The 14423-nt window shown below is 45.2% G+C and overlaps 2 protein-coding genes across 5 annotated transcripts in view; both read right to left on the bottom strand.

Annotated features, from left to right (window-relative positions):
- LOC6583551 (teneurin-m) overlaps positions 1-14423 on the bottom strand; it is a 143944-nt gene that overhangs the window by 8711 nt on the left and 120810 nt on the right. For 2 of the 4 annotated variants that reach the window (XM_044009863.1, XM_032731210.2), the window contains 6 exons: positions 6127-6768; positions 2534-2817; positions 1963-2374; positions 1317-1862; positions 1046-1253; positions 34-60 (listed from right to left, as the gene is read on the bottom strand). In XM_044009863.1, coding sequence (XP_043865798.1) covers positions 34-60; positions 1046-1253; positions 1317-1862; positions 1963-2374; positions 2534-2817; positions 6127-6768 — 2119 coding nt within the window. The remainder of the gene's footprint in view (positions 1-33; positions 61-1045; positions 1254-1316; positions 1863-1962; positions 2375-2533; positions 2818-6126; positions 6769-14423) is intronic. The other 2 variants (XM_044009864.1, XM_032731211.2) reach the window with 1 other exon arrangement.
- On the bottom strand, positions 2828-5492 carry LOC122757526 (nucleolar protein dao-5-like). Its single transcript, XM_044009866.1, has one exon. The coding sequence runs from the start codon at positions 4954-4956 to the stop codon at positions 3319-3321; it is 1638 nt and encodes a 545-aa protein (XP_043865801.1). The 5' UTR covers positions 4957-5492; the 3' UTR covers positions 2828-3318.

Below are 14423 nucleotides of genomic sequence, written 5' to 3'. Positions count from 1 at the left end.
GTATTATTTAATACCGGTTTTTCGCTTGCTTACCTTGCGTTGAAATAATTCCAAAAAATGCTGTTAGTATATGATTTTGATTTTTAGCGAGAGCAACGAGTAGCGAATAGAATTCGTTAGTTACAATACAAAGCATTTGGAATTCGGTTGCGCAAATGTTGGTTTATATGTTTATTTTGTATGGGAATTAGTATCGAGTAGTAGTAGTATTAGGAGGATCGAGTGGTAGTTAAAGTTTTTAGGTATTTAGTCAACATTATTCGAATTTAGGGCACGCGTGATGAGAAGAAAAAGAGAGCAGAGAGAAAATATTTGAATTAGCATGGTTGTCGTTGTCTTATCTTTTTTGTTTTTGTTTTTACTAGAATTGATAGTGTTATGAAACCCGAAACAAAATTAGATGTTTGCTTTCGATGACACCGAAATTCTTAGCCGAACCCTTCACAAGAAGCCTTGATTTAGTTAGTAAGTTAGTTGAGAATTAATTAAGAGTTGGAAGATTGATTGGACCTCTGGAAAGAGTATTGTGTAACAAGGGCGAGGTGATCATGATAACAACTCCTTGTGAAAGGTGTACTTAACAGCTAATCTAAGTTATTCATATACCTAAGATCCTTAAGAATAGAAAATAAGCTTATTAGTATATCTTAATGATTCATTTGATTTGGTTTGTTTAGTTTTACGGTATAGTATAGAACAAAGGACATGTGGGGATTTATTTACAAGGTTTTCAATGGGAATTGGGATTTTTTGTGTTCAGCAATGTCTTGCCTTTTTTAATAGGGATTTGTTTTAGACGAGGGCACGATAACGAAAAACATAAATATTTAAACACATAAAAATATTAATTATGCAAACTATTTTGATTAATATTTGATTGGTAGTACATATGAGATTCAGCTAAATGTTTTGTAATATACAGGAAACATGGCCCCTCATCGGGCCTCTTGCCAATTCTGGAAACTATACACTTGAACTTTCCCAACAATTTGTCGAATTAAACTAAAAACGGCGGGCGTTAAATTGGCTACAAGGAAGCACCTACCTCTCATTAAATGTCTCCAGCTTAGCATAATTCTGCAGGCTGCTCTCGTCGATCAGAAACTTCATGCGCTCAAAGAACGAGGCCGTTATTGCCGGGGGCTGTTTTCTCAGGAGGACGTCGATGGGCTTGGGTGCGGATACACAGAGCTGGGATGTCTTACACACGTGGCTAGCGCAACACTCCGGATCTTCGCAGTCAACCAGGCCATCTGTTGGGTGAGATGTGCTTTCAAAACTGAGTTCCCTACTTCATTCGAATACTAAATGCATACCCTTATCGTTGTCCTTGCTATCGCCGCAGTTGAGCTCCAATGCTATGCCACAGTCTGGTCCGTCCCAGCCTTCGTAGCAGCGGCATTCCCATTGACCCTCGCCGCTCACCCGGCACTGACCGTGGCCGGCACAGCTGTTGGGGCAGCCCTCGATGGTGCAGTGCTTGCCATTCCATCCAGTTACGCAGAGACAAGTTCCGTTCTTGCACTGGCCGTGCTCGTTGCAACGGCTATCGCACAGCTTGGTGTTGCAGTAGTCGCCACCCCATTCCGGATCGCAGGCGCAGGCGTCGCCCTCGCAGCGACCGTGCTGGCCGCAGTCGAGGTCGCACAGCTCCTTGGAGCAGTCGTCGCCACTCCACTTGGTCTCGCAAGTACAGGTTTGGGTGTCCAGATCAAAGTTGCCATGACCCGAGCAGTCGGGCAGGCATTGAAGTGCGTCCTGGTCCATGGTGGCGCAGTCAGTGCCCTTCCAACCCTTCTTGCAGATGCAGGTGCCGTCGGCGCAGAAGCCATGTCCTGAGCAATTGGGATGTGGGCAATCCACTGAGGAGAGTAAAGAATAAAATTAGTCGGAATTGAATTGAATTGCTAGGGGTTGGGGACAGAGGAATCTGTTCGGATTAACTGGACTACTGAATTCTACCTTCTTCGCAAAATTTGCCCTTGTAGCCGCGCATACACTGACATTTGCCACTGACGCAATGCCCATGCCCATTGCAATCGGCCACCTCGCACTCGTCGTGGCGCAGTGAGCACTCCTTGCCCTTCCAGCCCGGATTGCAAATGCACTCGCCATTGATGTACTCGCCATGCTGCGAGCACAGCACGGGGCAGACGCTCTCACTGCAGTCGTCGCCTCCGAAGCCGGGATTGCATTGGCAGTGTCCCAGCAGGCACTGGCCATTGCCGGAGCACCCATTCGGGCAGTTCTGCGTCATATCTTCTGCTATGGCTGCATAGAAAGTCAACTCCTGCACATCCCCATCGTCGTTGTAGAGCGAGACGAACCAGTGACCCGGCTCCATATAGCGAGTCACCTCCCGAGTTATGGAAAGCTGGCGGCGGCAAGCAAGCGCGTGAGCGGTCCGCGATAAGTTAATGTGCGGTGTGTGTGTGTGACGCATGACGTATGATTAGGTGGTCCATGAAATGCACAGAAAGTGAAATTCGTTAGTCAGCTAGGTTAGTAAACATAGACCCGGGTAGTTACTTACGTGTGCTGCACGTGAGGTGCGGGTGCTGGCGCTGAAGCCACTGAGAACCTCTTTGAAATGGTATTGCGTGTGCGTGGGCAGCGCGTTGCGACGCCCGTACACCCCAATGGATGCACCCCTTGGAATGGTGTAGTCGAACTTGACATAGGCCGGTTCGGATTGGTAGAACTGCATATTCCAATAGCTGTACGGCTGTATTTCCTTCGTTAGCTTCTGACCCAACGTGATCTGGCCAAAGGTAGTTCCATCTGGCGGAAAACTACGCGCCGGGAACGTGCGAGCACCTGGCGAAGCGAAACAGGTGATGCGACAAGAGTGCGACATTTGCGTGGAGTGATTGGATGATGAAAAACAAAGCACAAACAATTCACATTTGGGTTAATAAGTTAATAAGTAATAAGTAATTTATATATAAATGGAATGAGAATATGTTCGGTAAAGTACTTAGATACGTATATAGACAGAGGGCTCTTATGATATGATGATGCGATCATAACCATCTAGATCATTAGGTGATTCGGATTAGTTTTTATATATCACACATCTAGGGTTGCTTATGTGTCGGCTTTCTCGTTAGTAGATGAGGATGGTCGTTATGCAGCCAGCCAGATGTTGGTGCCACTGTTCATGCTCGAAGGTTTTTTGTACAGATGCGGGAATAATTGGGGATTGTAATGTGATTATGGTTTGTATTATTAGAATAGCTTAAGCAGTTATAAACTGTATTGCGTCTACTATATACTGTTATTTGATGGTCGGGTTAGTGTTAAGCACTTAAAGTGAGGTTAGCATCGATAGCAGATAGTACAATCACCTTCCAGTATGAGTATGGGCATAACATCGGGGCATGCAATCTTTTCACCACCAAGCACATCAGAACTAGTATCAGAAGCGGCAATGTTGTTATTAGTGTCAGTGGTAGGAAGGTTAGTAACGGTGCTGTCAGTCAGGCTTTCCACCTGCTCGTTATCACTCGAATCAAGCTGATGGCTTAAGAGAGTAGCTTCCTCTGCATGCGGTGCCGCTGTCGTCGGGACGGCAGAGTCAATGTCAACCGGGCTGTTGTCGTTGTCCGCGAAAATTAGTGGCTCCGGGGGCAAGCAGCTGCAGGGGCAATCGGGCATTCGGGGCGGTGGCTCAAACACACACGAGCCACCATTATCCACATTGCTGTTGTCATCTCCAGCCATTTTTTCGTGGGTCAGCACCTGCTCCACGTTATGGGGTCCGTCGCCGGTCGGCACCTCAACATGGAGCGTATAGACGGAGGCGCTGTCGCCCTCCGTGGCAATGGTCAGATTTACCAGAATGCGCTTACTGGGCCGATCAATGCGCTCGCTAACATAAGGTTTCAGTGGTGTCAAGCGTGCCGGCAATACACCATCCTGATCCTTGAAAACCTCGTTCTCACTCGCTGGCGGAGGCTGGTGCGGGCTTGACTTGGCTTGCTCAACGGCCGTTTTGTAAAGGTTAGCTTCATTGGAGGTGGGCGTTTCGTCTAATTTGACTATATCGATGTCGCCATTATCCAAAAGTGCTGCATCGCTCAGCATTAGGTCGGACACCGTTTGAATTATTCTCTGCGGGGGTAGCCGCCCCTCATTGTTGTGCTCCTCGTTGTTATCAAGTAAATCACGCTCATTATTGTTATCATTAGCGGCAGGTTTCTGCTTCGCTTCAGCATCAGCTTCATCTTCAACTTCAACTTCAGCTACAGCTGCAGCTGGAGCTTGTGCTTCTGTATTCTGGTTGATTTGAAAATCATTTTCAATAATGGAGACGGTTGAGGACATCCTCCCATTCTTTTCGGTGGTGTCGATTTCAACAACGTCATCGTTGTCACTTTCTGACGTCGTTGTCAGCGCGGAACCCTCCACGCTCACGCTGATGGTGCTGTCAGTTTGATTATAGTCATCAATAACAGAAGCAACACTGCTTGCCTCTGTATCTGACTCGACAGCGTTGCCATCGATGGTATCGCCAGTCTCGGCAAGCGTCAACTTCCGTTGGGGTTTGGCAAGCATTTTACCTGCTTTACGCAAATCGCCGTTTAATGATTTGCTAAATTGTTGCCTAGTCTTAGGCACTGGCCGCTCTGTTGTCTCCTTCTTTGGCTCGTCTTCGCTTTCATCTTCGTACTCATAGTCGTCGATGTCGTCGTCTATGATGGCATCTCCTTCGCTCTGCTCAAGTTTCAATGTTTGATCGATTTTGTGCAAAGTTTTATCGTAATTGCTTTGCTGGGCACCCAAAGCGATGACAGTTGGCTCCCTGGGCCGTTGCATACTAGAAGATTGGGATGCTGGCGTCGTTGTCAAAGCCAAATACTTTTGTGCATGAACTCCAGTTGCTCTTGTAATTAAGTCGCTAAAAGTTTCTGCAGGCAAATCATCATCATCGTTCTGCCCCCGCTGCCAGTCCATTAAACTTCTTTCATTGCGGTGTCGTTTGTTTCCATCCTTGTTGACAGACAGCCGTGTTGACACTGCTCTCGTGCCTCCTTTACTTGCTACGGTTATTTGGATGAGCGGTTGAGAGTTAGAGTATTACCTTGCATTACCTTGCCCCACTGTGGTTAGCAACTACATCTAGACACCCCAACAGGCCTCCACCAGGCAACTCCACAACTTTTGCCTTATTTAAGCATAAATTGTACTCTTAAACCATTGTCAAGATTCCAGGCAGAAGGCCTGAAATGTTTTGTGAATTTTCATAAACCTGCGTGGGCTAAGTTGACAGGTTGTTTAGCCCGTCACCAACTACCAGCTGTGTCGATTAGAACCCGGTTTTATATGTATATTTATAAACGCGAAGCGAGAGAGAGAGGCAGCTGGAAAAAAATGTCAAAGCAACATAGGAAGTAATACAATACGGGGGTACGTCAACATTTGACAGCTTAATTGCCAAATTGTGTCATGTGTGCACTCTGACCTAAAAATACATAGCACACAATCCGAAAATCAAATCCACTTTCGCTGGCTAAGCAATGAATTATATGCTGCGGAATAAACCAGAGCGTTTTAAATTTGCTGACACTTTGACAACACATTGAGAACGGGACAAAATAGAGAGCGACTATGGCTTTTTGTACGTTTGGAAGGCTTGCGGATGTACATATTGACATGGATTGAGATTAAGACCCCTGTTAGAGCATTTGATATAGTGACGGCAGTGATATGGGTAAGTGCTCAACTACAATTAACTATTTCGCCACACATGCCAAATTTAACACACTGAGAGAATGGTTAGATTGCTGAAGTAGCTTGGGCTGACCACCGACTCTGTGTTACTCAGAAGAATCATCCCAGCACTTTTTCTAGCCGTTGGTCTCAACGTCTTGCTGTCCGTTTTGGTATGTAATTAGTAGAGTTCGGATTCAGCATTGACTATAAATATCTGAGCGTCAAACGAACAAAGGGAGAAAAACTTGCTGCTAGAAATCTATAAGCGCCTCCCGTAAGCGCTTAATACGTCTCTCTTCATAGACCTCTTTTAAAGCCTTCTCTCTCGCGCGTTTAGTTCTTTTTACTTTCGTACTTTTGCGAAACTTACGGAAACTCATTTAAAAATAATTAAAACTTGTGCATAATTACCTCCATTATTGGCATTTGCCAAGGATGAGGAGAGGGAGGTCGAAGGCGCCAGCGACGAAGACGAGGAGGACGTTGCCGTGGCGGCCGCTGCCGAGGAGGTGGCCTCCGCCGAGGTGGATGTCGACTGCAGTCCTTGAGCAGTGCCGCTGTTCGATGTGGCCGCTGTGACGGTCGCCGTGCCGCTACCGCCTCCAGCCTGTCCCTGGACGATTCCTATGCCTTGGCCATTTTTCGCGCGTACCGATGCATTGTGCAGCTTGGATAAGTCGGTGTTGGTGCTCTTGGCAGCCGTCACCTCAGAGACCTCGTTGCCGACTAGAACAGGGCATGGCTCCGACCCTGACCAGCGCAGAGTGCCGGACAACGTCAGGCCGACCATCAAGAAAAATATTACAGCCAGGACCACCATCATGGCGATGCTGGCCCAGTTGCATTGGCCCGAGCAGCGCTCGGCCAGGTCCTTGCGATAGTTCATCGGCGCCGAGTAATGATGCGTAGGCATCCCGTTCATGCTCCTTGGCGGCAGCACCGGGCCCATGCAGCCTTGCGTGCTGCGCTCGTAGCCGCCCTTCAGCGTGTCTTTTGTGGGTGTGGAGCAGGCTGATCCGCTTTTGTAGTCGATGGGTGAGCCCTTATTGATATCTGTGGGAAAGAGTAAAAGGAAGAAACTGCATTAGTCTACTGGGTTCAGTGACAACAAAATATACAAAATTACACCATGCTCAAAATGTTTTCATTTAAATCAAATCGTATTTTGCGTTGGCTAAGCGGAGCAAATAGTCTGTTGGTCTCGCTGGTAATTCGACTGTCGACACAATTGTGTTTTGCTTATCGCTCTTTGGTCCGAATTTCATTTGTGTAAAAGGATTTGCACAAGGATAACAAACTGACATTCAACATAACCTCAAACAAACGTCGACAGAACTCAGCAAAAAAATAACAAAATGAAAAAAGGGAATCTGCGAGCAGCTGAATAACAGGGAAAGTGACCAGCGTCAATGACGTTGGCAATACCAAAAACAACAAAAACTTTAAAAACGAAAAAGAAAATAGGAGTTTCAATGCTGCCACGTAATTTTCGATATTTTCGTCCTGTTAGGGATAAACGGCCTTAAAAATCCGATGTTCTGGTAAATTTGTGTACTACGAATATAGGAAAATGTTAATGATTCTGGCATTAATTAACGTTGACCCTATGTAGGTAAATGTGGGAAAGGAGAATTGGTTCAGCTTGATCGGAAATCTTCCTTTCGGCCTCTCAGCCTGCAACATATTCATAGCTTAGCAATATCAATTGACGTAGGGTGTACATACATATAGCAGACGGATGGCAGCGAGCAAAGAGCTGATGCCAAAAAAGAAACTCGCCCTGGGGACGTCTAGACCCACGACAGGACATTTCCAGGAGGGTAAATGGCGAGCAGTAGCTGGATAAATAGAAATCATTTGTTGACGCCATGATGATAATTCGATTATACGACGGGTGCTTAAACAGAGCCCAGGGAACAGTCATGTGGTCGATACGGAAATGAGAATGTGCTCATGTGTGTGGGCAGGGAGATTCGCAAATGGAATGTGAGCTAAAATTGAACATTTTGAGGACGTTTCGCATCAGAAGACCTCGCTTTGTCAAAGCAGGCATCAGTAGAAAATATTTGTTCATCGCTTCAGCTTTAAGCTGATGCAAATATGATGGGCTATGGCACTCAGCCCAAAGTAAGAGTCGATGAAATAAGTTTCCCAACCTCAGTATCTCAGATTCTGCTTTAATTACGCAAGAGAACAGCAAGCCTAACGAGTTTATTGCTTACTCTATAAGTCGAAAATGAAACTCCCACGGCTGAGCACATATGCTTTTAATGCCTAGGCGTACGTATTTATGGTCATGCGTAGGTGTATTCTACATTTGTTTGCTTACTGAGCTAAGAGAGAGAGAGAGAGAGAGAGAGAGAGAGAGAGAGAGAGAGAGAGAGAGAGAGAGAGAGAGAGAAAGAGAGAGAGAGAGTAATGCAATTCCCAGCTAATCGTCGTTTGGGTGAACGAGTTAAAGGACAACGAGTAAACGGGAATGGCGACAAATCCAGGCGAGCATAGTTCGGTTGGGTAACCCAAAATGGATATAGTCAAAGCATTTCCAAAATGGTTGAGTTGAGTCACCCCCTCCTCTTCTGCGCTGCTTCGTCTGACAGTCTGTCTGCCTGTCCGTCTGCCTTCTGTGTGCGATGATAGCGTGAATAATGTCTGCGTCATTTTTTACACATGTGTGTGTGTGGGTGGTTGGGTGGTTGAGTGGTTGCTTGCTTGTCTGTGCATTAAAGCTGCCCACTATAAGCTTTTATAGGATGTATATATGTGAGATTTATTTAATGCCAAGATTCCTGCATATGGGCTAGGGTGAGTTTTCTGAGTGTTGATGAAGGAATGCATAAATATCCATAGATCTGCAGAGGCACTTGTATTAGGGGGCGAAGGTTAAGCGGTTTGCCTCTCTCCAAGCTCGACGCCCACGTTAGGGGCGTGCCATTTATAGGGGGCTATTTTTATGACCGAAACGTGCTGCGATTCGGGATGTCTCTGCGTGTGAGTGTGTATATATATGTATATGTGAATAATTAACGAACGCATAATAGCAGTCGGTAGTCAGCAGTCGGTGCTGGCAATTGCTGAAATAAATTCAAGCAAGTTAATGGGCATTGGGTACTTTTAAAAAACGGGATACTAAAGTGGGAGCACACTGATAGCTCTTTGGACGAAAGTGCCACTCGCAGCTGGCTCATTAAATAAATGGCCGGAGCGGCAAAGCTGACTTTCCATTTATCGATTGAATGGGTCAAAAGCAGCTAACTTATCAGCTGCTCGAGTTGAGTTGTCAATGGCAACGGCTTAGCTAGCATCCACGCTGTGCTTGCTTTGAGATGATGCAAGAATTTGATTCTCTGTATCTTTCACAGTGCTATTGATCAGTCAAGACAGACTGTGGACGGGGAGTGAGAGAGACAGCGACAGGCGGAGGCTGTGCCAGAGAGAATAGAGAGTAGAGCGTGTCCTATCATTATCTATTTATTTAATTGCATTTATAATTTCATAAAATATATGTATATATCACTTGACAGGAGAACAGGCTGACGTTCGTTGAGCTCGTTGAGCCTGTGGCGATTTTATGAACCCAAAGCAAATCGCTTAAATTAAAGCAACACACAAAGAGGGCACAATAAAAATAGTGTGGCAAACGCAGCTGCCAGTAATGGTTATTGTATAATGCGCACATCATGCGTGTGTATGCGTGTGTGTGTGTGTGTGTGAGTGTAAGTGTTTGTCACAACCCCTGGGCCACAGTGAAGCCAACAAGCTGTCGCATTTATGCCGTCCTCCTCCGCCCATCCTACCCCACGAGTTGCCCACAAGCCCAAATGAGATTTATGCTGCGTGCAATTTAACATTTTTAATAATATTAAAATTACAAATTTATATTTTATGTGCGCGCCACTTGGCAAGGTGTTGCTGTAGTCTAATAAACACTATGCTGCACTCAGTGGCCGTGGGGATGGATTTAATTTTAATTTGTTGTCTTTCCCCATAACATCATCTCCCTCTCACTCTCTGCTTGTTCTTCTATTTGCTCCAAGTGAAGAGAGGCTGAGGCTTATTTTATGGCTGAAACGAACTGGACTCGGACTTTAGTGAAGCGCTTTATCGCTGGTCCGAGTAGTTAGAAGCTTTTCCGTTCGTCAATTGTGTGCTAAGTACTTTTGAGTAATTGCAAAGCTCGCTCATTGCCCAAAGTGAGCCTGACTAGCGCCAATTTGAATAGTCGTTAATGAACATTTGCTAATATTTAAAGCACTAAAAGAGAGCCATAAATTACTCCCTGACTGCCTGCCTAGCTAGGCCGGTCGCTCTGCGAAGCGTCGAGGCGTGCGACAATCAAATAAAAGTACATGAAAAACACATAAAGGGGTTCTTGGTTAGGTTTTTTGCCTTTTTGTTTGTTGTTTTTCGCTTTTAATGGTAAAACGCGACGATTTCTCGAAACAAACAGGTGTATGTGTTCAGGGGAAGCAGCGCGAGGGGCACATTTCGAGGCGAAGGAAGTTCCCGCCATGTTAGTAATGGAGTTTGCGAACAAACATGGCCGCCGGGGAAAAATCACATAATTTACACGTTTGCATTTAAGTATTAAGTGGGCAGAGCTCGTGGGTAGGGGAAACAGCAGAGGGAGGGGCGTGGCAGGGGGTGTGGAAATCAGGCGAATGGTAAAGTGTTTCGTTAACTTTTGCTGTGTTTGTGCGCAAAGCACAGTAATTGTGTGTGTGTGTATACGAGTATGTGTGTGTGGGTGTGTTTGGTGTTGTGTAAAGGAATTTAGGCATGTAGGACGATTTTGGGGCTCGCCATGTTGTTGGATTTTATGTGCGGAGGAAGCAATTTCGGATCGACTTTATTGCCCCCGCCGTCGCAGAGCTGATGTTGATTTTAAAGCGTTTAATGGCCGCGTTTTATGTTGTGGAAATTGAAAAAGAAAACAGAGACAGACATTGAAGATACAAATTTACTTTATACACAAAGTGTTCGGAGCTTAAGAGATTTGCACAGCGTGGAAATGGGTTGAAGTCGTCTAAAGGAAGAGGAGGGGCAAACGTTGCCATAAGAGTTTGTGATGGATTGATAAAGTGAGGCGAAGGCAGCCAGAGACGATTATTAGTTGGGTGAATCGAGGCGTATGCCCAGACGTAAGCCCCATCAGCTTGGGCAATTGAAATCAGTAGATTTACGGCTATCGAGGGAAACTGTCTTTCATTTTCAGTACATCCAATAATCCGTTCTCTGTAATTACGATGCTTTGGGTGTGTAGCATTTTCCGAAAGGTCGAGGGATCCATCAAGTGCCTTCTCCGCCTCTGGCATAATCAAAAATTCCATTATAAACTTTAAACTCATTACGGAATGTTTAATGTGCACTCAGTTCGCGTTGTGCCCGTTGTTGTTTCTGTTGCTCTACCTGTACAATAAATCAACAACAATACGAGAAGGAATCAGCAAAAAATTGCAATTTGTTAGGCCGGAATAGACAAGAAGAAAGACAATAGCAATAACAATGACAAAGAGGGCGGCATGGAACTCGCAGCGCCTTTAAGGTACGGCAACCTGTCGACATCGACGCACGTGAGTCGCAGTCCCAAAAGGGTCGTAGTCCTCGCTATTCGCTCCTCGCTTCTCGCTCCTCGCCCCTCAGCTCTCGCCATATTGTTTTAAACAGGCTGCGCACAACAGGAGGCCCACTAATCAAGTGTGTGTGTGTGTGTGTGTGTGTGTGTAGCCTTTAAGCGCAGAATACTTTAAGGCAGACACTGCTTTTTTATTGGAGTGAGGGCAAAAAGTTTGAGCACGATTTGCATGTAAATTAATTGCCTTTGCCTCGAACTGTCGCCGTGTGCGCCTTTAGCAGTGCTATACGATTTTTTGCGGAGTATTTTACGAGTTCAAAGCCACCCTCGCCTCGAGGCGAAGACGGAGACGGAGACGGAGACGAAGACGCCAGCGCCCACAAGATAAGTCGTATAAATTATAGCAATTTAATAAGTTTTAAATATACGCATCCGGCTGGCTGGCTGGCTGGCTCTCTGGCTGGCTGACTGCTTGAATGTCTGCACGTTGGCATGTCCTTCGAATACCTCGACTCCCTGGGCTGCTGGCCGTTTGCCTCATTTCGCCGAAAACTTGAAAATCTTTGCAGCAAAGTTTTCGCGACCTCGTCTAAGGGCGCGACCTGCCGTTGCGTTTCGCTTCGTTTCGAGCCATAACTCAAGACAAAAATTGTTGCCGATTAAAATTGTCGGTTGGGCATTAATTTTATGTCACGATGCTTTCTCTCAGTCGCCCTGTCTCCCTCTCTCTCTCTCTCTCACTCTCGCTCTCAGTCGCACTCTTTGCCAATGCTGCCAACGTGCCGTGTGATAAGGTAGCAAGGCGATAAGATGGCAAGGGGCGCCAGCGGATTGCGAGGGCTCCACACGCCTTTTGTGCAGACAGTTTTCAGTTTGCTCTCGCACTAAATGAGTTTATGCAAGTGTGAAAATAAGTCTTTTAATGGCCAGCAGCGGCACGAGCGGGCAGCACTTCCCTCCCGGTTAATGAGTTAAAAGTAGACGGCACGTGGATTACTCGCCGCCTTTGTACTGCTGCCGGCTGACTGCTGGTAGTGCTGCTGTGTGTTCCAGGTGTTGCTTGGGACGAAAACAAAACTTAATTTGTTGCTGCAGGTGAGACGAATAAATTATTTGATAACAGTTTCGAGTCCTTTGAGCGGGCAGACAACGCAGAGTGCGCGCATAAATAAGTTTTCAGCGCCGTCCGTCCGTTCGTTCCTGTCCTTGTTTTTGTTTGCGAAGTGGGGTCCGTCCGGCCTTGTGGATGGGGTGTTTACCGTTAGCCGCTTAATTCCAGGATTATCAGTGTAAAGCTTAAGTTCAGTTTAGTTTATGTATTTTGATTGCCCGTTGTGGACAAATATTATTTTTGGCTGCTGTTTAATTAAAATTCTGCCTCGACTTTCACGAAACTCCGCCCTATTACGCTCTGGCCTCTGGCGATATCCCAGAAGCTGAGTCTAGCCATTCCAATTGGGCCCGTGCGAACTGGCCAACAGCTCCGAGCACGTAGTCAGCATTTTCCAACCGTATTTAGCATCTTCGACGTTCCGATTGCCGACGCGCAGGGGCATTTGAAGAGTCCCCTTTGGCTCGTTGCTAGCGATAAAATTGTATTTTAATTTTAATTATTATTGTTTTTTTTTTTTTTTTTTTTTTCATTTCTCATCTTTAGTATGTGGCTGCTGCATGTAATTACAAAGGAAAACTTTTCCATATTGTGTTTTTTCCAAATCTCAAAACTTTTTTAATAACAAAATTAAAAAAATGAAATGAAACGAAACAGAGCAGAAAGCAATGCCGCAATGAACAGTTATCTGTTGTATGCCGAACAGCAAATACCTTGCAGATCTGTAGGGTCTGCACCTCTCCAATTACTGAGCGATTAATTGACAACGATAATATATCCATATTTGCATACAATAAATCGCTTGAGTTAGTTCCACAAATAACAATGTATGCGTGCAAATGGAATGCCTGCAATATGTTACATACTGGGGGTACGGGCTGTCATACCCTCTGTCTGGCAACGATAAAGGAAATGTAAAAAGTTTGGAATAAAAAGCGCCAATGGCTAAAAGCGACCAGAGGACAATCGCAGACACCTACACTTGTTCACAGACACACACACACAGACACACACGCACACATGAGCATCTAAGGAGGGCGTGGCCGCTACGTGCACTGCCTGAGCAATGGAACATTTTTAATAAACTTTTTCAAATAAAAATTTATTTACGTTGACGTGCAATTTTTGGACCAATTAAATCGCCGCACATGCAAAGCGAAGCCAAGAAGTAGACAGGGAGAGTGAAAACGAGTGGGAGAGGGAGAGGGAGGGAGCGACAGATGTGTGGGCACGATAGTGCCTGCTCACTCACTCTTTGGGCAAATGGCAAACTTTACAGTTACAGCAACTGTTTTATTGCAGAGTTGTTGCTGTTGCTGTTGTTGTTGTTGCTGTTGTTGTTGGCAGCAAGTTCTGTGGAACACTTGGCATTTCCGCTCTTAAATTTAATTAGCTTGAAATGCTGCATAATTCTGTGGCATCGTTTGTCAAACTAATGACAATAATTGCGATAAAGCCAGCATTAAATACACTCTGATATATGGATGCATTTGCATATGTATGTGTGAGTATTTTAAAAACGAATTGAATTGAAATGTTTGCCTGTTTGTTTGTTTGCCTGTTGGTTTGTTCGGCTGTTTGCTTGAATGTGTGCGTGCGTGTGTGTGTGTGTGTGTGCTTGCTGAATTTAACAGGTAAAATAAATGCAGGCGGTCGCCTTTTGTTTTCGATTTAATGAACTGTAAAGTGCTGCCATATTTATTGCAATTGTATTTTTTTGCCGCTTCAATTTTTCCTGTTTTTATTATTATAATTATTGTTTATATTGATGATGTTGTTGTTGTTGTTGTTGCTGTTGTTATTGTTATCGCTGTTGTTGCTCCAACAATTTGGTTGTTGCATTTTATGAAAATTTTAATGCATTTAATTTAAATTACGGCTACGTCGATTTTGATCATCGTTATAAACATTATTTTTTGCCATTCTGCTGGTCATTTACATTGCGGTTATTGCCAGCTTCATCTCTTTCTCTCTCTGTCTCTGTCTCTGTCTCTGTCTCTGTGTCTGTTTCCCTTTCGCTCT

This window comes from Drosophila mojavensis, unplaced genomic scaffold (assembly GCF_018153725.1).
Source record: "Drosophila mojavensis isolate 15081-1352.22 unplaced genomic scaffold, ASM1815372v1 contig_74, whole genome shotgun sequence".
NCBI lineage: Eukaryota > Metazoa > Arthropoda > Insecta > Diptera > Drosophilidae > Drosophila > Drosophila mojavensis.
Note: the sequence above shows the minus strand (reverse complement) of the source record. Positions and strands in the feature narration are given on the sequence as shown.